Below are 25,068 nucleotides of genomic sequence, written 5' to 3' on the forward strand. Positions count from 1 at the left end.
TATTCTTGGATCCTAAAGTTAGTGGGAGGCCATGGGGGGTCAGGACCCCAAGGTCGGAAATGGCTCCTGAAACTTTATCCATGCCATTTGCTTTTCTGGAATTCTATCTGCTGACTGAGCATCTACTTTTCATGGATAGCAAGAGGAAGATTCAACATAAAACCATATATGCTATACCTCTCTGTCGCTGGGGAACCCGCCCTCTTGCTTGTCTTACTAGTAACAACCAAAAGAGAAAGTGACTCAACAGCTGGAAACTAGTTTGACAAGAGTCAATACTATGATTGTAATGCGTTTGCGTAATCACAATTCACCATCAGTGACAGCAGTGACTAATGTTGCGATCAGCAGTTGTGAAATACAGTACATGCAATACATGAACTACTCTTTTTTTTTTTAACCACTTGTATAGTGGAGAGTGTGAGAAAATGCGTCTGGTAGGTTCATGGGGGTTGTTTACACCTGTATATACGCCTGATGAACAGTGGTACTCAAAAGTTTGGAGGCGCTTATTCATGCTGCTGATGCTGAACTGTGCATGGGTCTTCACAGTGTGGCCCAGGGGCCATTTGTGACCCATTGCTAATTTTTTATGAGCCCACGGCCCATTGCAGATGTACAATTCAACAAAAAAAGCAAGAATTTGAAAACAAAATAGAGCAAAAAAAAAAGCACATAATGTAAAAGGATAAAGCTGAAGTGTTAATGGGCAATAACAACAACAATGTCATTTTTTTAAGTATGCAGAGTTTGGACATCCCTCATTTAAGTAAAACCTTGTCATCTAAAAAAAAATCCAGATCAGTGGAATTATTGTATTACTGACAATTTGCTTATTTTGTGTGGGAGTTTTACAGTATCAGGTCGAGTTTGTAGACTCCGCCCACCCAGCCCGCCTCTGGCAGACGCCGGTGTAGGATTGCGAGACACCCAGCCAGAGAGATCTGGGAGCGTCTGGGGTTGCTAGCAACTTTAGGCTATATTCATCACTTATATTCTACTACGACTTTTCGTAACAATGACTACATCGGGGTCGCTGGATCGGATGGAACTCTGTGAAAGCCTTCTGACATGGGTAAATCATCGAACACAATGCGCGTGTGTTTTTTTCCGCCGCCGCTACTGGCTAGCAAGCTAGCTAGCGCCAGTGCTAGCTTGGTGAGCTAACAGGGGAAGGCTAGGTTTCCGCTGCAGGAAAATGACATGAGCTCACGTCGCTTACGTATGCAGGCCAGCTGTTGGCTGCTTTAGCTGCTGATGTGTTGTTTGCTAGCCGTCTAATCTAGCAAGACTTATCATTTGGACAACCGATATTCGACTAGATCGACATTGTTTATGGATGTCAGGCAGTTTTGGGTCAAGAGGTTCATATTGGAAGAGTATTTTCTATTCGGGGTTGAGTGAGCGTTGACTGATGCTTTTGCTGTCTTTGTGTCTCAATTTGACTTATTTGCTCTCTCCGTATGAGCTTACCAGTCAAATGTTCTCTTTTGCTTACAGAGCAGGGAGAAACATCCATAAAGCATCATGTGCTACTGTCTTTATTTACCTAACTGAATAGCTCAAATGTGTTTATACACAAATGTCAATGCTCTCGGATTATGTGAGCTGTTGTTATATGCATCATAACCTCTCCGTCTGTATAGGGAATGCCACTGCATACATAACAAATCTTTGCTAGGGAGTGTAAACAAACGTGAAATGGCATGTTGAGGAAACTCTTCTTTCTGTCATACACTGGCTGCAGTGTAAACAGAAAATATATAGTTTAAAAAGTATGGTAATAAAAAGAAATAACAGTCATAAATAAACAGACTTAATTACTTTAACCCCTGTGGTTGTCTGTCATATTGGAAGGGGCGTTGCAAAGGAAGGAGAGACGCACTTATTGAGAGGAGGCTGTCTCAATGTGACCACTCGCTGCTTAGTTTACACTATTTTATAGTCATCAATTAATTGTTGCAGCTCTGCATTTGGCCAAAGGAAACATACTCAGTTCAAACAAACCAAAGGGTGCTACCCTCCGTGACTAAAAGGTCAGCTAAAAGTGACTTGGCATCAGGGCCATGTTGGTGCACATGTAGATTTCAGTGCCACTGGGACCAGTCCAAGGACTGTGCTGCACCTTTAGGTTAAACTTACATTGTCATGCGAGTCACAGGCTCTTTACAGCTGATGTTGTTATGCCATTGGCATTCATGTACAGTAACAATAGTAACACAAACTCACTCTATAATAGCCTTCATTTTAGTCTTGGGCAAACATTCCTCGCATACCTGTGAACTATGAAGTCACATGTTGGTTGAACTACAGCTTCAATGTCAGAGATCGCTTACCAATACTTATGAAATGACTATGCAGCTAATCGCCAAGCAACATTGATAGCTTTCAGCTTGTGGGTATCATGTACCACAAGTTTTTTTTTTTCTAATATGCATGATAAACCAATATAAAAGTAGATTTGCATATATACACTGCAACAGGATTAGTTAATACTGTACATGTCTTAAGAATACATAATTGTCTATTATTCAAATCGCTAGTATTTGGAATTATTGCTCTTTAACTTTTATATTTGTTTTTATAAGCACAATTAAATTTTTTGTTATGTTTGTGTTTTTGTCGTAGGTTCAAACATTCGGTGTGGAGGCTCCATGCAAGACAGTGGAGGACCTGACGAGTGGTATCGTCATGGCTCAAGCCCTACAGAAAATGTAAGTTGTGATTATTAACTGAATTGGATGGACATTTAGAGATGCAGGCATAACGTGCAGACCCGCTCGAAAAAGATGTCTCAGAGTTGGCGCATAATAGAATAAAAGGATGGCAAAAGTGATTGGTCTTCATGACAAACTTTTTAAAAATCTTTTTAATATCTTTTCAGAGATGAAGTGTATTTCAGTGATGCGTGGATTAGTAGAATCAAGCCAGACGTGGGTGACAACTGGAGGTTAAAGGTAAGAATATGTGTGTTGGAGGCGGTATAAGTCATGGTATTTTTTTGTATTCATTTAATGTACGGAGCAGATATCTACATAAAGTTTTACATGTTTCAGGTCAGCAATCTCAAGAAAATCCTCAAAGGCATCCTTGACTATAACCAAGAGGTAAGACGATGTGTTTCATTCATTCACTCACACAAGAGCACAAGATGTTCATGATGGTTTTTTTGTCCTTGTCAAGATCCTAGGCCAACACATAAACGACTTCACACTGCCTGACATCAACCTTATCGGAGAGCACTCTGACGCAGCGGAACTTGGGAGGATGCTTCAGCTCATTCTGGGCTGTGCTGTCAACTGTGAACAGAAACAAGGTGCACGTCATATGTACTGTATATGGAGTAATGTGTGTCTGTGTTTCTTAAATCTAATTTCATACCCGTGTTTCATGTTCTAACTGACGGTAAATGTTTTTCTATGCTTCTAGAATACATCCAAACTATCATGATGATGGAGGAATCAGTCCAGCATGTCGTCATGACAGCCATTCAAGAGGTACATGATCAAGCGTAATGAGATTTGCATTCTGTATTATGTATTCTTATTATTGTTATTGTAAGTTATCATACCGTTGTGTCATAACACAACACTTTTTTTGGTGCCCAACAGTTGATGAGTAAAGAAACTCCAGTGATGGGAGGTAACGACTCCTATGTGGATCTGGACAGACAGGTATTGAAGAATGGTTTCCATATTATAGTAATATTATGATTTTATTCCCATATTATTTTGGCTTTATTTTCATACCACTAATACAACTTTACCGCCCCCAAATCACGATAGCAAGACTTAAAAAAATATATATTTTTGTATTTTTTCTTTAATATTTCAACTCCATTTTGCCTTATAATTTTAAGAGTTCATTCACTCATTCATTTTCTACCGCTTATCCTCACGAGGGTGGCGGGGTGCTGGAGCCTATTCCAGCTGTCTTCGGCCGAGAGGCGGGCTACACCCTGGACTGGTGGCCAGCCAGTCACAGGGCACATATAGACAAACAACCATTCACACTCACATTCATACCTATGGACAATTTGGAGTCGCCAATTAACCTAGCATGTTTTTGGAATGTGGGAGGAAACCGGAGTATCCGGAGAAAACCCACGCATGCACGGTGAGAACATGCAAACTCCACACAGAGATGGCCGAGGGTGGATTTTAATTTAATTAAGTTAATTTTTTTTTTTAATTTTTAAGTTAATTTTCATAAAATTGCTACTAAAGTATATTTTTTGCTGCACTTTGGACACAACAAGTTCAGATAAACTGCTTGAAATTCGAACAGTTTGGTACTCAGCAAATAACTGGAAAAATTATGCCCAAAAGGATTCAAATGTTGGTCAAATTTTGAGTTAACATAAATGAAATTATGATTTTAATGACTATATATATATATTTGTTTGAAAATATCAGCTGAAGAAGACCACAGAGGAGCTAAACGAAGCTTTGGCCACAAAGGAGGAGATTGCCCAGAGGTGCCGAGAGCTTGACATGCAGGTACATTTCATACAGTTGGAATCCTGAATTATTTGAAGGTCTTTTACAGTTCATGTTTTTACATCACTATAAGGTGAGAAGGTGTTTTTTTCCAGATCCAGTCTGCAGTAAAAGTATTTTCTTCTTGTTTTATTGCAGTATGTTGTAATTGACTGAGTATATTCACTAGCTTTCCAATTTCTCATGATTCTTTTTTTTTATTCAAATTTGGCTTCAATGTGTATCATCATGACTGATGATCAAAATGGACTTCTTGCCTGCATTCTCTGCCTGCTCCAAATATTGGTTTTTGAGGCATTATTTAATTTCCTCTGTCTGTTTCCTCCAATTTCCTGACTTTTGCAATACTTTGTGCCTCGCTTTAAAGGCCCTCCATGTCCAAGAGGAGCGTGATAGACTGAGGTTAGACTTTAATGAGCTAGAAGAGAGGGTAAATTCAAACTTTCTTCCGCCCCCTTTTTTCCATCCATTTTGTGTGTTGTGTCTAAAAAAAGAAGAAAAAAGTCTTGCAGTATTTTTCCGTTTGCTTGCATCAAATTAATCCTCTCCTGTGTTCTACATGTATGTGTACACGTTTGTGCACAAGTATTTGTGCACAAGTCTACACTTGCTTGAGGGTACACTGCCCACAACTGCAGATTTGTGTCAGGTGTCAGCCCTCCACTACTACCAATCTCCTGTCTATTTGCCTGGTGTGTTTCACGCATTCCCACAGCAATAGTATGTAGAGAACACAGCTTTAGGGACCGGGCATAGGTTTGAATGGAACCTTGTAGGCACGCTCATCTCCACATGAACACAGGTTATTTTTTTAATGACTAAAAAAAAAAATGTTAAAGCCACATCACATCACTTTGTAAGCTCGGCTCCTTTTTTCCTGACATGATGTGAATTGGTGACGTGCCAATCAATGGTGAGTGACGTTTCAACATGCTTCTTGGGTTTCAGCTCAAATGCACTGTCCACGCAGTTAGAGCACCTCTCCAATGCTGTTGATATTTTTCCACTTCGTATCCACCTTGAAAGTTTTTAGCATGTTCTAAACATTCAGATGTTTGGAATGCACTCAGAATGCAGTCTGAATTTTTAGAATGCACTTTGAGTAATAAACCACACATTTTCATTCAGACTATTTTATTTATGCATATCAAATATATTCATAAAGATACCTGTGTTCACGTGGACATAGCCTTAAATACAACAACATCTATATTTGACGATGTGCAGCACCATTAGTCATGAGCTAAAAACAGGATGCAGCTTTTGCTTTGCTTGGCGTGGAGTTTGATACCCTGTCTATCACACAGAGAGGACAACATCAAACCATACAGTATGGAGCCCTCTTTGTTGGTTTGCCTGTTGAGGATTTGCATTTGTGCGTTTGCCTTATTACTACAACTAAATTGCACTCATTGTTAATTGTAATAATGCACTGACTGATGTGTAGACGCACGTGTTATCTACCACTGATTTATTTGGATGCATTGGTGTCGCCACAGGTCGCAGCCTTGCAAGAGGAGAAAAGCAGTTTGCTAGCTGAAAACCAAGTTTTAATGGAGCGACTCAACCAGTCCGACTCCATCGAGGACATAAACAGCCCGGCTGGCCGCCGACACCTCCAGCTGCAGACACAATTGGAGCAGCTCCAGGAAGAAAGCTTCAGGTGTGGAAGTACTACAAAGAGTGTTGCTGGTGTCACCCTTGCTAATTTGTAAGGTGATGCTGTTTCCAGGTTGGAAGCGGCAAAAGACGACTACCGAATCCGTTGCGAGGAGCTTGAAAAAGAACTGTTAGATGTAAAGTCGCAAAACGAGGAGCTCACATCTTTGGCAGATGAAGCCCAGTCTCTCAAGGATGAAATGGATGTACTCAGGTAATTCCATGTATTCCTACCACGTTATTCATATCATACAGTATGCCTTGTCTAATATGAGCTGAAAACCAGTTAGTCTTACACTGAATACCTGATGGATAGTACGTCAATTGTTTTCCAACCAGGCATTCATCCGACAAAGTGTCAAAGCTTGAGGGCACCGTGGAACACTACAAGAAGAAACTGGAGGACATGGGACTTCTCCGAAGACAGGTACGTAAAATCCTGATCCAACCACACATTTGTTTATTTTAGTTATTCTTGGCCAACATTCATGTGACAATCACATTTCTGTTTCCATTTTATTTCCAGATTAAGCTTTTGGAAGAAAAGAACACAGTGCTAATGGAGACGAACATAGGCTTGGAAGAAGAGCTTCGAAAGGCCAATGCTGCTAAGGGACAGCTGGAGACATACAAGAGACAGGTACACGTGTGGCATACAGCACATGTTGCCTCTCACACGTGCCGTTGTACATGTTACATACTGCACACAAGCCAGACATGGTGGTGATCGTCTCTCCTGGTGCTCTGTGCAGGTGGTCGAACTTCAGAACAGGCTGTCGGAAGAATCGAAAAAAGCAGACAAGATGGAGTTTGAATACAAACGAGTCAAAGAGAAAGTGGACTCCCTACAAAAAGAAAAAGATGTATGTGCAGTTGTTCATAAAGTCATTAAAAGTACTTCCAATGCCATTATTAGTCATCAAGTTAGGAAACGGTGTAAACTGGTGTATTATTGTATATACAGCCAAACGGTACATATGTATATGTTTGTGTCTGTGTAGCGTATGCGAACAGAAAGAGACTCTTTGAAGGAGACCATCGAGGAGCTGCATTGTGTCCAAGCTCAAGAGGGACAGCTTACATCAGGTACAATGCTTCGGTCTTTCAGAAAGTGTGTAATTGGACATAACAATACTTTCTGTGTTCCCAGGTCTGCTCCCACTAACCAGCAGTGACGGAACTGATTCACTGGCAGCTGAGATAACAACGCCAGAGATTCGGTATGTCATTCGAGATACACTACAGCTCAAAAGTTTGGGATCACTTGGAAATTGTTTTTGGCCAGTCTGAGATATTTTCTTGGCAGTCCTGCCATGAAGTCCAGCATCAGTTCATACTGACCCTGGTGTTTGACGGGTACTATTTAGTACAGCTGCCAGGTGACGACCTGTGAGGCTTAAACTACAGTCTTAAACTACACACTCTCAGATATTTGTCTTCTTGCACAGTTGTGCAACGTTTTTCTGTCCTTGTTAGACCTAGTTTGTGCTGCTCTCTGAAGGGAGTAGTTAACAGCATGGTAAGAGATTAGATAGGTTTCTAATAATCTATTAGCCTTATAAAATGATGAACTTGGATTAGCAGCCATACCAGGAGATTGATGCAGAGGACTGACAGTTGTTGATAGTAGGCCTCTATGCAAAAATATACATCCTTCTTTGAAAATCATCTCATTAATTTTAATTGTTTGTGAAACGGATGAAAATGTTTGTGAAATGCATGAAATTGTGTTTTTCTTTTGAGAGGTAGTGTATATTTCTGGGTTTCATGTCATGCCGTGAAATCATGCCACATACACACGCAGTTCTTGATCATTATGAGGCGGAAGATAAGCGTTAATGGCTGTTTGATTGCCCTACGTTCAACTGTTTTTTCTTTATGCAACACACCATGCACACTCACAACTGTTACTCGCTTTAATATACCGCACGATCACCGGAAGTGATGCATACTGCCTCTAAGTCACTTGGTTGCAACCCAGTGACTGAAGTATATTTTTTTGTACATCTGCTGGTTGTTGATGTTCATGTTGTAGCCACATGCTCTTTAGCTTTGGTTTTTTGAGTTTGGCCCAAAAAGCGCTCCTCCTCAACTGTTATGTAATACAAACATATGAGTTACATGAGCCTGGCCGCTGCTTTCCAAGAGGCTGGATTTGTGCTCTCAGCATACCATACCCGAATTATTACATGATCCCGCCCGACCCTCTTTCACTTGTAATCCTATCAAACTTATTGGCAGCTTTGGTGCCAGAAAATGAAGTGGTAAAAGAAGGGCTTAGCGCCGCTGAGTGAAAATAGGCGAGTTCTCAGTGTAATCACCTCTCTCTGTTCCTTTTTTACACAGGGAGCATTTAATTCGCCTTCAGCACGAGAACAAAATGCTGAAACTGGCTCAAGAGGGATCGGATAACGAGAAGATTGCACTGCTGCAGAGTCTGCTGGAGGACGCCAATAGAAGGAAAAGTGAACTGGAGACGGAAAACAGGTCAGTAAAGTGCATAAAAACATGTTGGCTAACCTGACATCATGGAACTATTACATCTTCATCAATGGTGTTTTTTTTGCTGAGGAGTTATTTGAATTGAAGCCAATGTTGGAAAGAAAAGTTTCCTTTTTGAGAATTGTTTTATAACTCAAGGCCTGCCGTGTCGTTGTGGCCCTCAAATGCATGGAAATAATGCATTAACATTTATTTTTTTATCTTAGTTTTTTACATTTATACTGCAGGCAATTTGAGTTTTTTTTGTCCAACCCCATTTAAAATAATTATAGTGTAATACTTGTCATACTAGAATTATAATGTTATAATGTTGCCTTTTTTGACTGACTGTGAGCTACGTATCTGCCCTGTTAAAACTATGCTGCCAAACTCGTCTATGGGCTTTGTGTCTTTGTAGGTTAACCAATCAGCGCTTGATGGAGGAACAGAGTCAGATAGAAGAGCTCCAGAAGACGCTTCAAGAACAAGGCTCTAAAGCAGATGATGTACGTCATAAAATGTTTGTTCTGTTTCATAATCACAGGCGAATCCACCGATTCTGAATAGGCGAACAATGTTTTTTCATCCTTGATTTGAACCATTTATAACATCCACTGACTTAAAGAGCTGCTATGAGCCACAAAATAACTTCCTTAAGATTACTTTATTGCAGTCTTTGAGATGAAATGTCACACAAGTGCTAAGCCAGACTTCTCTTGCTCGTTTCAGTCCTCCAGTCTGAAGAAGAAGTACGAGGAGCACATGTAAGTAGTAATTTACAGACCCACATATATCCACTACACATAGTAAATACATTCTGTCGACTTCAAAGTGCTGAGGTAGAGGGTCATCAATAATACCACAACGCTGCTTAGTTATCGGAGCAGATCCTTTAACACGGCCAATGATACAATCTTTATCCTTGATGAATCCTGAATGAATCTTTTTAGTTTAAAACAGACCACATGTGGTCTTTTTTTGTTTTTGCTCCTTCCCAGGGAGAAACTACGAGAGTTGAACAATGAGTTACTGAAGAAGAACGCCTTCATCGACGAGATGGAGCCCAAATACACTGCCAGCTGTGAGTTTGACTTTGTTATTGCTGGTTTTTAAAAGTTCCTGAAGGAGATATGGCAGCGCAATGCTAAACATCTCCGACTCTGTTAGCTCAACGAGTGGACGAGCTGGAAGAGGCCTTGAAAAAGAAGGATGACGAGATGAAACAGATGGAGGAGAGATATAAAAAATACCTGGAGAAAGCCAAGAGTGTAAGGATATTTTTGCACATCAGCTATGAACAATTGACAGGAGAATGATGACACTTGTTTGCTCCTTAGGTCATCCGCACCTTGGATCCTAAGCAGAACCAGGGATCTGGTCCGGAAGTTCAGGCTTTGAAGAACCAGCTACAGGAGAAAGAGCGGATGTTGCACTCGTTGGAGGTAACTGCAGACCAAACTGTTTTTCAATACCTGTACTAGCGTAGTTCATTCATCAATGCTTTTGATTTCTTTTCAACAGAAAGAGATGGACAAGACAAAGAGCCAGAGGGATCACGAGGAGAAACTAATTGTATCAGCCTGGTACAATATGGTAAGATGCACCCTTTGGGTCTTCCTCGTTTTTTCACGTATCCCTACAGCAGGGGTGTCCAAACCTTTTCCAGCGAGGGCCGCATCTTGAAAAATAAAAGGATGCAAGGCCCACCTTGATATTTTGTCAACCAACCAACACATATGGGTGTGCTAAGACAAACATCAACTGCTTGTATTGTTTCTTGAATTGGCTCATCGTTGTGCATTGTTTGATTTCCTTACTCAATCCATTCCATAGTTTGATTCCACTTACTGAAATGCTATGGCTTTTTAACGTAGTCCTAGCATAGAAGTGTTTCAAGTTTAGTTCTTCCCTGAGATCATATTTCTCCTCTCTTGTAGAGAAGTATTGGATGACATTTTTAGCTAATTGCTTATTTTTAGCCTTATGCATTATTTTAGCTGTTTGAAGATGAACTATATCAGCAAGTTGAAGTATTTGTGATTTTAGAAATATGGAGTTAGTATGTTCTCTGTAGGCGGCATCACAAATTATCCTTACATTATTCGTACATTTAGCGAGTGAAGATTGCTTTTATAGTTATTAGCCCATATTTCCACACAATAAGTTAGATATGGTGGAACCAGAGAGCAATAAAGAGTGTGGAGTGATTTCTGATTGAGAACAAGTTTTGCTTTGTTCAATATTGAAATATTTCTGGCCACCTTATGTTGTATATTTGTAATATGAGGTTTCCAGCTCATATTTTCATCTATTGTGATCCCCAGTAATTTATTTTTCCTTCTTCCTTTCCTTGTATTTGAGCCTGTAAATTAAACCACAAGATGGTTACTAGAAGTTGACTTCATTAAAACATGAATTCACAAATCCCTCCAAAGGCAGCAGGCACACACTGCTATGAAGTATAACTATGTGAAACCGCTAGATGGCAGTATATGCTCTGAGTGGAGCAGCATCCTATCCTGAGTGGAGATAAACATGATGAATTAAACATAGCTTCAACTGATTGGGTTGTTTGTTTTCCCAGGGAATGACCTTTCAGAAGAAGGCGGCTGAGGCCAGACTTGCCAACACAAGTTCTAGTCAGTCCTTCCTGGCCCGGCAGAGACAAGCCACCAGCTCTCGTCGCTCCTACCCGGGCCACGTCCAGCCAGCTACCGCAAGGTAGAAAGGCAGACAACAATAATTCAACAGCAAAACTACCTTACAAGTCCTGCCCCTTTTCCCATCCAATGCAGTACCTTGATGTGCCTATCAGGCATGTCTATTCCCGTTGATTTGAACTTCTGCCTATTGATTTTCTTTCTTTTCCCCCTTCTTCTTGATCAGATCTGCAAGGTAGAGATGCCAGACACGACTGCCAAAAACTTTCACCACTTATTCCCACTTAAATATTTTTTTAACCTGACTTAATCGTGTTGGCAGACTGCTACCTGTCTGACTAATCACCTCAAACCTCAAACACTCCTTCACATCCGTCTCCTAGTCTTAAAGGTTCAGCTTGTTTTCTGCAGCCCATCTTCTGGTTAGCTTCTTAGTTTACTTTTTTTTATTCATACACAGTACAGTGGAATCTCCAAAGTCATACAAGCGGAAAAATACGTCACTATTTTCACAGTGATACTCTCACCAGGATCAACATTTTGTGTCATTCTATTTTAAGTAATGGTATGCTCAACATGGCATCATGGTAAAATTAACACATGTGGAATTAATATTCAATTAATTACATTGCTTTTATTGTCACTAAAAGGAAGTTATCAGTACACCTTTCTCAATTTGGCATCACTGTATATCCTTGTCTGATGGGCGTAGAAAAGCAAAACACTTGATAAATTCATTCATTCATTGGGGCGCTGCAATGATGTCAGCCTCCCTTTGATGAACAGACAGTATTGCAGCACCATCCATCATTCTCTATGCTACTTGTCCACAAATTGTCTTATTGTAACAACAATACAACAATAGCAACAATTTCATACAGCAGGTTTAACTTCTAATTCTGCTGTTTGTTGACTTCCGAGGTTCCACTTTCTACTGTAATGCAAAAGCAATATCTAGTCACCATGTAAGACCAGCAACTACTAGGCTCTCATATTTGTGCCAACATGTCGGATGAATACGATATTGATTAAAGTATTAGAATCCATGGAAGTGTAAAGTGAAGAAAATACAGAATTAATACACCCCCTCATCAATTTGCATTTTTTTGTCAAATTAATCCTGTTAATTGTTATTAACAGCCACAAATTGCTGCTAACATTCCCTGCCATCTGACCATTATTTCCTGTTCTCCCCCCCACTGACAGCAATATCCCAGCATGACTGGCACACCACTGACCCGCCCTGGTGCGACCAGGCCTGTCTGTGGGCGAGGCCGAGGTGCGCGATGCATGAATGACCTGCCTGCTGGCCGATTGCATGTCTTTGCATTGACTGCAAGTAACCCAACAGCAGCAGCAGCAGCAGCATGAGCACTAACACCCTTGGCAGCATTGCAATACCCATACAGGCCAACAGAGGGAGGCATTGGAAAAGCAAACCCACCCTGTTTGTGCTTATTTATTTCCCCTCATCCTGCTACTGCCCTAACTCCATCGCTGCCTCCTCCTCCTCCTCCTCCATTGCTCCTCATGGACACACCGCCTTGTGCTTCCAACCTGCATCAGGTCTGTTACAACCTTTCTGTTACAAACGTTCAAGGCCAGACCAGCACAGTCACAGAATACCTCAACAGCATTTTCCCACATGTTTCGTTGTCAATTGATGTCAGTATTTAAAAAGGAAAAGGAGTCTGCATATTGGAAAAAAAAATATGAAAAGGAAACCACCCTTTAAATTCATGACTACCCTGCTCGTACTCGTCGATGTACGGAAGCCGGGACCGCTCCACGCCACGTCAGGTTGGCTTTTACCTCAAATTTTATAACTTACAGGCATAGGATGGGAACATTTTCATATGGGATAAAAGTCGCAATGAAGTTAGTTTTTTGTTTTTCACGCTGGAACATATCCAATTAGTATGTGTTTTGTGATAAAACGACCCAGCATGTGTATATAAGACAAACTCCTGCCTGTTTTTATGTCCAACAAACCAATAACTGAGCCAAAACCCACAATTGCAAACAGCTATATTAGCTCATGTAGGCTAATGTATAGTACTTAGTTTTTGTTTTTATATATAAGAAAGGCTAAGCCGTTGAAAATCCCTCCAATTTTCTTCCTCAACTTATTCCAATAATCACAGGAAATTCATCACAAGTGAAATCGACCATGCAGCAGTGGTGGTGCAACTCGTACATCACACTGTAGTTTTGGTGTAACTTTTTTTTAATGCATATTTATCGTTTTATTTGCAGGGCTATTAAGAAAAAAAAGCAGCAACGTGCATGTTACAGGCATAAACGTGATATGGTGGGATCTTCCAGTTTTAGTGCCTTTGTCACTGGTGAGATAAGAGAAATTGAATTGAGGGCTTTTTTTTGGTCTTTTACATTCGTTACTTATAATTCTTCTACTGTGTATTATTATTATTTCATGCAGTGCATTTTTATCCTACAGGGTTATTTATTCTTTTGTGTCTTGTGCAGCAGTGTTAGTACTACATCACTTTTAGCAGTTGGACATTAAAAGACTGTCTTATGCAACAATGGAATGACGGCAAAGCTCAAAATGGTTGCTTTTATTTCTTTTACAGGTTGATTGTTGCACCTTTTAACAAGAAAAGCACATTTTACAAATATGTCCTATTATCGTATTAGAGGCTGCTTGCTCACTTGGATATCCAATAAAATGGTCTTACAAGAAATTAGTGGTAAATAATTATTGGATGTCAATATTTAGTGGATAAAAGCACACAGTGGAATCTCCAAAAGCTTTTTTTCCAACAGGAAGTAAAGTAAAGGGAATAAATCTGTCACTATAGAGAGGTGTAATTAAGTCGATTGCTCATATTGCGGGGCACGCAGGCCTCACAGCTAGGAGACCTGAGTTCAATTCCACCCTCTGTGTGGAATTAGCATGTTCTCCCCGTGCATGCGTGGGTTTTCTCCGGGTACTCCGGTTTCCTCCCACATTCCAAAAACATGCTAGGTTAATTGGCGACTCCAAATTGTCCATAGGTATGAATGTGAGTGTGAATGGTTGTTTGTCTATATGTGCCCTGTGATTGGCTGGCGCCTCTCGCCCCAAGACAACTGGGATAGGCTCCAGTACCCCCCGCGACCCTCGTGAAGATAAGCAGTAGAAAATGAATGAATGCTCATATTGCACTGAGCAGCCAGACCTGTTCAAGTTAATTTCTGATTCTATGGTTATCATCACACATGGAGTTGTACAGTGATGAACAAAGAAAAATGTAAATAAAAAAGTGTATTAGTATGAACCTAATTTTCCTTAAAAAGTTAAACTTTTTTTTAAGGATTAAGTTTTTTTTTAGGTTGTATTCATAATGAAAACATTGACAGGTATTGGTTTGGACTGTTTGCATTTGCCACTTTGGAGGTTCCACTGTACTAAATCCATCCGACGACTCATGACTGTGTATAATGGGGCACATCCATGGTGATCAGTGGCCATTTTGCATAGCAGATTGTGTTAAATCCACGTCTTTGTTGCACCTTTTATTGTCTCAGAGTCACATAACAAGAATATTGTTACATGACGAGATCAATACCGGTGCTTGATCATGCTAAAATTGTGTCAAATACTCCCATAAGTCCCATATAGTATTACTGGACTGCTAACTGTTACAACACTGTTTGTGTAAACAAGAGTGGGGAGTGTTTGCCAATTTTTTTTTTTTTACTGATTTGAACAATGAAGTTGGAACTAATCTTCCATTTGCCAAGTTTTCTATTGTTTGTATACAAATCCACTATGTACATAGTATTAACATCTTGCAGTATCGAGGAGGCCTTGAACGGTTTGAGGAAGAGAGAATGGAAGTAGTTAGATGGATAGCATCTATCTCATAAGTGTTTCTCCATTTAAAAAAAAATGTGCTTCCCACTCTGTAAAACTTGGACATGACATTGTAAATAAAGCTTGTATTAAAAAAATGTACTTAAATCAGTCTTTTCAAGGTAATAGGAGTGTAAGGGTGACTATAGGGGTGTTATTTCATATCTAGAGCGCTCTAATGACAAAAATAACTGTTTTTATGATGCATTTTTTCCAAAATGAAGAGCCCGCCGTGGCATAGTGGTTAACGTTCTGGACTTTGGAGCGGACACCTTAGGTTCGAATCTCCACTAGTCAGCATCATCAATATTCATCAGGAAGGGCATCCGAAATTGAAAGGGCTCAAGCCAAAAATCAGTATGCAGATCAAATGACTCCATAATCAGGAAAAAGCAGAAATAAACAAACATTTTCTCTAAAATGAAGAATTAACTGTTGCTTCATAAAGAGGAAAAAAAACCTTCCAGGCAGTGGTATACCGTATATATGTATATATATATTTTGCAGTTTCAAACTGTGTGCACCACAGAGAATCATCACTTTGGTCGTCAGGCCCCAAAAGACAGTGACAGACAGTTATTGAGAGCATAACGACACCACAGGCAGACGGGAACAAATATAAATACCGACACGATGACCACTGCCACGTTTCCTCAACCGCCTCCGGAAATACCACAAGATTCTGCATCTTCCATTATCTTCTCACTTTCACCATATCCATGCAGTATACGATATATAGGGTACTCTATGTCTACTTGCTGCTTTTAACGCTTGTTTGTAAAAGGAGAAAATATTCATATATATTATTTTTACACAAAGAGGCTTCTGGCCTCCGGTAGATTAGTTAATATAGTAAGGGTGCTCCTCCTGTGAGGGACAGAGACAATGAATGCCCAGACACCCAAGGCTATTTAAATCAGGTGATAAGCATATGGAGGACTTGTTTTTGACACTTCATTGGATTCGTTAATATAGGAAACCACATATGTAATTGGAGGGGCGATAGAGACAATGAAGGTCAGGCTCACATGCCTAGATATTCAAGGCTGTTTGACTCAGGGGATAAGCTTGTGGAGGACTATTTTAGCATAGTATAATAGTGCATAATTAGAAGTAATATTAGTCAAATGGAATAATACACAAAAAGCATTTTGTAAGTGTTTTATGGTTTTATGGTTGCCAGGTGTTTCTTGTTTTTTTTCTTGCTAAATATAAAAGTAATTACAACGCGGCTCATTGACACACACAGACACGTCCAGAAAAGGATTCCTCGGCCCTTTGAGCCTGGAATGAGATTTGAACACACACACAAAGCGAGGCAGGCCGTCTCCCGCCAACGCAAACTTCGCTCGTGATCATTTTTTGGCGTGACTTCACAAAGTCAAAAGGCGAAGGAAACTTGACCCTCACGCTCGGCCTGTTGACACACTGCAAGAGTCAAACGGAAGACAAGAGTCCTCTTTGGATTTTATTGACCTTTAAGAGCGGAGGCCAAGCTGAAGGATGTGATTGACAGCCGCCGTGGACAACAAGCTCCGCTTTTGGAATAGGATGCTCTTCTCCGGACAAGAATCTCTTTCATTTTGTTCACTCTCGGCCTTCGCTCCTGCTGTTTAAACACATCGAGTCGAGGTGTTGAAGGCTCATGATGGGCGACGTCCCTCTGGTGCGCCGATAAGTTCACCGAGAAATCAAAACAGAGATAACATTAATCATTCATACAACCTTTCAACACGTTTCGGGGTCACGGTTAAGTGTGTTTTGTGTCACATTCACTCAAACCGGACTCACAAGCGGCGTTTTGTATGAGGCGGAATCATAATTACTGTAAGCTTACTGTTCTGACACGGCTTGGTGTGGATATGACGCCAGTTCAATATCCACAATGGAGCCTCTGAATTGGGAATTCAACCACGAGATTGTAAAGTTCTAATTATTACATCCTCTAATGATAAGATAATTCATCACAAATGTCTAATCTTTAAGTAGATATGTTTTTATATTATAATTTATATTATATTTTATTTTATATATTTTGTGTTTTTATATTATAATTTATTTATATTATATTTTATTATTATATTACATATTACAAATAATATGACATATTACATTATATTTTATATTACATATTTATATATTATGCAATATTTTTAGACGTAAATCATTCTCCGTGGCAAAAATGAATGCTTTAAAACAGTGGTCCCCAAACTAAGGCCCGGGGGCCGGACACGGCCCACTTCCACATTTGTCCCGGCCCCCTGAACAATAAAGCATGGTCATTTTTCTGTCATACAACTGGAAATGGTAACCTATTGTGACGTGACTACAACCACACTTTGCCCCAGTCATAGAACATAAACATACGACCCTGACCCTGGCCCCCTTCAGAGGAAAAATGTGGCCCTCACTGGAAAAAGTTTGGGGACCCCTGGTTTAAAAGGACATCTAATGCGCTTTTTCCCTCCACTAGCTATGAGGATGATGAGGATTGACTATTTTAATGGGCTGGGAGAATATCTCTCCTGCACTCCATCCATCCATCCATCCATCCATCCATCTTCTTCCACTGATCAGGGCTCGGGTCGCGGGGGGCAGCAGCCCAAACAGAAAAGCCCAGGCTCTTTGTCCCGATCCTCCCAACAAATCCCGATGTATTCCCAGGTCAAATGAGAAACATAGTCTCTACAACATGTTCTGGGTCAACAGTCAAATGCATTAAAGATAGTTAATCCTCTGATGAATTAATTAATGCATTAATTTGACTTTAAGCTGCATCAACAACTGATTTATTCATTCATTTTCTACCGCTTATCCTCACAAGGGTCGCAGGGGTGCTGGAGCCTATCCCAACTGTCTTCAGGCGAGAGGCAGGAAACACCCTGGACTGGTGGCCAGCCAATCACAGGGCACATATAGACAAACAACCATTCACACTCACATTCATACCTATGGACAATTTGGAGTGGCCAATTAACCTAGCATGTTTTTGGAATGTGGGAGGAAACCGGAGTACCCGGAGAAAACCCACTCATGCACGGGGAGAACATGCAAACTCCACACAGAGATGGCTGACGGTGGAATTGAACTCGGGTCTCCTAGCTGTGAGGCCTGCATGCTAACCACTCAATAAAGTTTTATCTCAGTTGTATCTTTTTGACTTCCATATGCAGTATAGCCAATGAAAAGTGTTTTTTTTGTTTGGAACGCCACCGTGACATTTGAGTGTGGAAGTGGTTGTGTGACGACGGTGTGAGTCACGGCATGAAAGCCAAGATGGTGTTCATGGTATAACAACTTTTACAGGAACCCAACGTGTCCCAGTGGATTTGCGGTCAGACACAAACGCCACGTACACTAAGCACCCAAAGGTTTGATCCCTGCTTGTGCAGTTAATTAATGCCACACACATGAACCCCAGCCCCCCCACCCCAAGCTGGTTGGTTGGGTTTGTGGAGCTTTCATTGATAGTAACGTCCATTGATAGTCGGATGATAGGATGAAGTCAAATCTCCTGGGCCCCGTTTCACGAAGCAGGTTTAGTGAAAACTCTGAGTATGTTAACCCTGAAATGAAGGAAACTCTGAGTTTTCTGTTTCAAAAAGGGAGGTAAGTCAAACCAGAGACAGAGGAGTAACTCCAGCCTGTTTCACAGAGAGAGGTAACTTAACCTCGGTGTCAGTTACTATGGCAACAGACTCTGTGAACATAACCTGGTCGGGACCAGGTTTTCTTCAATTAAATTAAAGGTGTGCTGTGTGTCGCATTGTTTTTTGAACCATGGCATGTCCGTTTGTAGAAGACCCTGTAGACCAGGGGTCGGGAACCTTTTTGGCGAAGAGAGCCATGAAGGCCAGATATTTTAAAATGTGTATCTGTGAGAGCCATATACATTTTTTTAAACATTGAATGCAATAAAATGTGTGCATTTTTATGTAAGACCAACAGTTTTAGATAATGTGCTCTAATTACGTAGACCAGGCGCACTACCCCACGCCAATGGGGTGTGGCCAGCACACTTTCGTGAGCAGCGCAGTGTCTAATAATAAATCAAATACTTGTTGCCATTAATACAACTTCTGCTGCTGCATAGTTTTGCACCGTACTCCGTAGACATATTTCATTCTTTTGGCCATCTTCATCAGAAGGCTTGGTTCTGCAGCTTTAGCTATTTGACTAAAGGAGGAACGTTTACATTTACATGTTTTTTTGACATCTCAATGACCGAGGTAGACTACAGCATTACCCAGTAATAATCAAGTTTTGGTGTTTGACCTGGAAAATATCATCAGGAAAGATAGATATGGTTGGCCGTATTGCAGCAGAATATAGATGGACGAATTAAAATGCATAAGAAAGTTGTTGTTTTACTATTATTTCTGTGATGTTTACTTTAAAATGTTAGCAAAAATAAATTTTTATTGTGGTAAGAAATGCTTGAGAGCCAGATACAGTCATCAAAAGAGCGCTACCTGGCTCCCGAGCCATAGGTTCCCTACCTCTGGTATAGACGAAGAGGCACTACTACTCAGAAGAGAGCTCCGCATTCGAAGGGAAGCTATCCACAGGCCGAGATTGGACACGCTATCATTTCCAGATCATTTTCTTTTCGAACAGTACCGCTTCACTTCACCATCCATCACTTACATCCATAATCTCATCCGTAGGACATTCAAAACATCACCAACCGTGGACGTCCACTGTCATCCACCCAGATTCTGTGTGTTGCTCTTCGGTTTTTTGCCAACAGAAGTTTTTTATATAATATAGGTGATGCAGAAAACATTAGCAAGGCCACCGTCTGCAGAGCACAAAAGTGTCCCTAGTTCCCGGGACATAAACCCGTGGGGGTCATCAAGGAGGAATTCCACAGAATTGCATGTGAATGTAGAAATCAGTTAAAATGTATGATTATAAATCATATTCAGTTAATGACATGGTGCTGCAACCTCACACTGATTTGTCATTTTCATTTCTTTTAGGATTCCCTGGTGTGATAGGGTGCATCGATGGGACGCACATTCCCATCGTTGCTCCTTCAGAAAATGAAGGAGACTATGTGAACAGAAAATCCGTTCACAGCATCAATGTGCAGGTAGATTGAATGTCAGACTGCATCAAACTGCAAAAACTCAAAATCATACCAACAATATTTCTCTTATTTCTCGTCAAAATGTCTAATTTCTGATCAAAACGAATCACACCTAAAAGTAAATTGTTTTTAGACAATGTTCACGTGTTTCAATCACATTTCACTTAAAAAAATAATTTGAAAAAATCTGTCAAGTTTGTTATTTCTACTTATTTCAATTGAAAATGTGCGTGAAACAAGTGAAAATTGCCTGAAAACCAGTTACTTTTTATGTGGTGTCTTAAGTGTAAAGACATTTGATGAGAAATGTAGACCAACTACATGGTCACCCATGGTGAATCGAGGGAACGGGGCTCCATTGATGAGGGCTTTTTAAAGTCGTGGTGCACGCGCTTAACTCAAAGTGAACAAACTCTGTGTTGATTGAACCAATTTAGGTTCAATCAACCAAGTTAGGTGGCCCGCGTTGATGTTCCACCCAGGTGGGTCTCATCTCTGCTGTGAGTCTATTTAAAAACCAGTTGAAGCTCTTTGTAGTCATTTTGACATTTAATGATGTGGTTGTGAACACAAGGGAACGTTCAATCCCTCCAATAATAACATTGTTCAGACTTTATTTCCTTGCTTGAAACATATATTTCCTGCTCTTCTAAATGATGTTTTGGCAGGTCTTTTTAATTTCTGAACTGTATAAAAGTGGTGGACACCATTATTTAATGTGATAAATGAATATAATTGTGTGGAAAAAGTGATTGACAATACCATTGAACTATGTTACTTAAACACAAAGATAATGAGGGGATTCAAAGGAAAAACTTTTCTCCACAAATCCACAATCTTTCTGTGAAACATCAATATACGTATGTCTTTCTGTTTTCTGTGCGTTCTAAAGATATAAAAACAGATAAAACACAACAGTAGTGCATGTAATGGGACACATCTACACCTCCTACAAAGATAAAGACCACGATTAAAACACAGCTTTTATAGTTTTAAATACACGCTGTGATGCCCACACTGGAAGATGAATGGGAATGAATGCTTGGTGGGGGTCGGAGAGGCCTGAGGTGCAAATTATCCAAAAAATTACAACTTTGCTCTTTGTGTTTTTTTTATTCCTCAAAATATTATAACTTTTAAAATTATTTAATATTTTAACTCTATGGTATAAAAAAACTCTATGCTGTTCATGTTTCTCATAAATAATTGTATTTTATTTATTTGAATTAACGGTTTCAAATTTGTTATTTTAGACTTTTAAACTTTTTTTTCATTTCTTTAAATTTTGCAAAATATTTCAACGATCTAGTATTTTTTCTTGCAATATTATGAATTTGATTCCGACTTTATTCTCGTAAGATTATGTCAAAATTACAACTTTTTTTTTTGTTTCTCAGAATATCATGACATAAAAAAAAGACTTAAGATATGAACTCCATGCTACGGCAGTGACATTATTGTTCTAAATAACATCACCAGTTTATTTTAATTAAATCCCAACTTTTTTTTATCCTCAACATTTTTTTTATGCTCATAAAATGCCTGAAATGTTTAAACATTTTCCAAATATTTATACTCTATCCTCATAAATGTTGTTTTTCCTCATTATGTTATTGACATTGTTGTAAAAAAAAAATTCTCTAAATATCGGGACTTTGTTCTTGTAAAATTATTGTTGATTTTTTTTTTTGCTGTTTTGTTTTTTGTTTGTTTCTTGTTAAATTCTACATTTAGCATTAGCCATCAGTGTCCAACTGAAGCATCCTCAGCGGTAGAACATCTGCAAAAAAACATGTCAGAAAATGGGCTGACATGTTATTATTATTATTATTATTATTATTATTATTATTATTATTATTATTAGTCAAGTCATCTCTGTTGAATAGCTTAGGAGTTCCTGAGGACTTAATGTCGGGGTTTTAATTTCAAAAGGCACATTTTGGATGTCCCGCCCGTGCCAGGTCAAGGGAATTTAGTAAAATCCTCCATCCTCAACCTAAACCAGCTGAAATTATGAAAATCATCGCAGCATATCTGACATTTTAGTGGCCATGCAACATATCGATATTCCCAGATGTTACTCAAATATGCTCCTTGGACGAGGTCGTCCACTTTCCTGCCCAATACTGTGCTAATGTGATATGTTTGGGCATCGAACCGGAGGCCTCTTGATTTCAAATTGTCAGTAATCTTGGCCTCACGTGGAAGAAATCAGTCTGACTTCCAAGCAAGCACACACACACGCTGGAGCCGCGGCTTTTCAATCGGAGTTTAATGTGCTGTGAGAGAAGCGGACCACGGTCGATAGAAGCCGCCATCTGTAGCGCTCTGACTCATAAGACGTGAAGTGTTGTTACTGGAAGACGCTTCTTCTCGCCGCTACAGTCATGTCCTCATGCGGTCACTTGTGCCGATCATAAAAAAGACATAAGGAATGTGTAAACGGGAGTGCGTGCAGAAAACCCAACAGTGTAATCAAGAGATAGGAATCTCGGCCCTCGCCCACAGAAACACGAATTCCCTGGTTTTGTTTGTTGCTACTGGGGGACTCCCATCACTCAACATCTGGAGACGTGTCAACCGGACAAAAATCTAATTAAGATGTCGTACGGAATGGGATTGCTGAACTTGCTGAACACAATAGCCAGTTTTTCCTCTTTTCGAATGGAATCTTCCCGAATGACTTTTCCTGAAAACAATGGTATACATGGAATGGAATAATCCAATCTCTAATCAACCAGAATAGTCAATGGGGCATGCCCAGTAAAATGTAAACATCAACATCACGTGATACCGACTTCCTCGAGTTTTTCTTTCACTTGTTGGAATAACTCCGTATTGCCAGTTTTTATTTTGTCCGGTCTTGAAATTTATTTTGGATCAAAAACGAACTTTCCGCAGCAGTCCAGTGCCGATTGCTCGACTCCATTTTTAAAACCGAAGAACATCTTGAGTTCCGTGTTACGTCATATCTGAGCATGCGCTGAAAGAACGCACCCGGGATAAATTTAAACAGGAAAAGATCAAATTCAATCTTGCTAATATTTTATAATTAAACTCGGGACATGTTTTATATAGATATATATTTCCTTTTTTAATAAAACTGGACTTGTGAATAAAGTATAGAAGTGTTTAGATTCTGTTCCACAGATGGCGCTAATGCACACGAAAGCTGCTTGCCAACCGCCAATAAACAACAGAAGAAAACCACGACAAAGAACAAAGAACGAACCCTGACAACTTTCGCACGTTTAGTACAAGATACCTCAATCGGATTGGGGAAAGGAATATATCATATATATACAGTAAAGTCTCGTTATATCGATATCGGTTATAAGGAATTACTGCTTATTACGATACTATTTTCATTTCCCGGCAAATTTCTAGTCTTTTATGATATAATTAGTTCCGTTAGTAGATACCCGGTTATTATGATAATCCGGTTACTACGATGCCCTTTTCATCTCCCGCCAGCCAATTTGGTCTGCTTATATCGATACAAAAGCAGCTTAAATCAATCTTTGCTTAAGGATTTCAATACCAAAAAAGAACATGGCGAACGGCTGCTTCCAGTCAACTTTATTTTTCACACTTCCACCACCAGAGCGCAGCACACACACCGATTCCCGCACTTCCTGGTTCACAGGTCATGCTCAACCCGCCCCACATAGCTGGCCAAACACATGCCTGCAACAGAAGAACCAACTGACATAGCATACACACCTATTCCAACGAAGACACAAGCGTACAAATACATGTATTTAATTGTGTTGTATTCAGATATCTTTTTATCGCTTGCAATAATCACTGTTTTTCATATGTACATGCTGGCGTTCGTGGTTTCTCTCGTGTGTATAGATTCTATACACACGAGAGAAACCACGAACGCAGTTGGTTCTTCTGTTGCAGGCATGTGTTTGGCCAGCTATGTGGGGCGGGTTGAGCATGACCTGTGAACCAGGAAGTGCGGGAATCGGTGTGTGTGCTGTGCTCTGGTGGTGGAAGTGTGAAAAATAAAGTTGACTGGAAGCAGCCGTTCGCCGTGTTCTTTTTTGGTATTGAAATCCTTAAGCAAAGATTGATTTAAGCTGCTCGACATTGTTCTATACTATAGAACAATGTCGAGTGCATTATTGCCCACTTTTAATGCAGTTCGGCGCAGGATCGGATATATGGATAGTCCGGTTATATCGGTATTTTTTCCGACTCCCGAGAATATCGATATAACGAGACTTTACTGTATATGTATATGTATATACATATATATATTATATAGCCAACCACTAATAAACAACAGAAGAAGAAAAACATGACAAAGAAGAACTCATTCCTTTTGCAGCGGGTACAAGATACCTCAATCGGATTGGGAAAAGGAATATTCCACCGCATGAATCTGATTATATATTCATTCGGATTGGCACGTTTCTTTCGGAATGAGGTGTATACAAAGTTTCAATTCTTTCAGTTTGAGCAAATAAACCGAATGCAGTTGGAATATTTGGGTCCATGTATACGTGGCTAATGGAGCTGGATGGTAGGAATATAAATTGATACATGGATGTCATGGATGAATCCTTACAGAGTTATTGACCAATATATCGGATATCGCCGATATACAATCAGCTTTTTAAGTAACCTCCCTAAAATATATCAATTCCCAGTCATTATTATAATGTATTTTTGTATGAAATCCAACAAAATCCTCATTCTCATGATAGCTATAGCGCTGCGGGGGTCACCTGGGCCTGACAGGATCAGATGGGTCCGCCTCCCGGCCCGTATAAAATGAAACATATGTGCATATTTCCATATTGTGAG

The 25,068-nt window shown here is 39.9% G+C and overlaps 1 protein-coding gene across 3 annotated transcripts; it reads left to right on the plus strand.

Annotated features, from left to right (window-relative positions):
• The first annotated feature begins 901 nt into the window (after positions 1 to 901).
• hook3 (hook microtubule-tethering protein 3) lies at positions 902 to 13,869 on the plus strand. Of its 3 annotated transcripts, XM_058056738.2 has the most exons (25): positions 902 to 1,075; positions 2,629 to 2,714; positions 2,885 to 2,957; positions 3,057 to 3,107; positions 3,184 to 3,316; positions 3,430 to 3,497; positions 3,612 to 3,674; positions 4,416 to 4,499; positions 4,867 to 4,929; positions 5,999 to 6,162; positions 6,232 to 6,372; positions 6,498 to 6,585; positions 6,685 to 6,798; positions 6,911 to 7,021; positions 7,160 to 7,244; positions 7,309 to 7,378; positions 8,505 to 8,645; positions 9,058 to 9,145; positions 9,369 to 9,403; positions 9,638 to 9,720; positions 9,807 to 9,907; positions 9,977 to 10,081; positions 10,161 to 10,232; positions 11,224 to 11,360; positions 12,506 to 13,869. In XM_058056738.2, the coding sequence occupies exons 1-25, from the start codon at positions 1,019 to 1,021 to the stop codon at positions 12,519 to 12,521; spliced, it is 2,229 nt and encodes a 742-aa protein (XP_057912721.2). In that variant the 5' UTR covers positions 902 to 1,018; the 3' UTR covers positions 12,522 to 13,869. The 3 variants fall into 3 exon arrangements, with proteins under 3 accessions (XP_057912721.2, XP_057912738.2, XP_057912746.2); XM_058056755.2 differs by lacking the exon at positions 4,867 to 4,929; XM_058056763.2 differs by lacking the exon at positions 4,867 to 4,929 and having other exon boundaries at positions 11,224 to 13,869.
• The last annotated feature ends 11,199 nt before the right edge of the window (positions 13,870 to 25,068 follow it).

This window comes from Doryrhamphus excisus, linkage group LG10, assembly GCF_037039965.1.
Source record: "Doryrhamphus excisus strain RoL-2023G ecotype Guam linkage group LG10, RoL_Dexc_Guam_v1.1, whole genome shotgun sequence".
Classification (NCBI taxonomy): Eukaryota; Metazoa; Chordata; class Actinopteri; order Syngnathiformes; family Syngnathidae; genus Doryrhamphus; species Doryrhamphus excisus.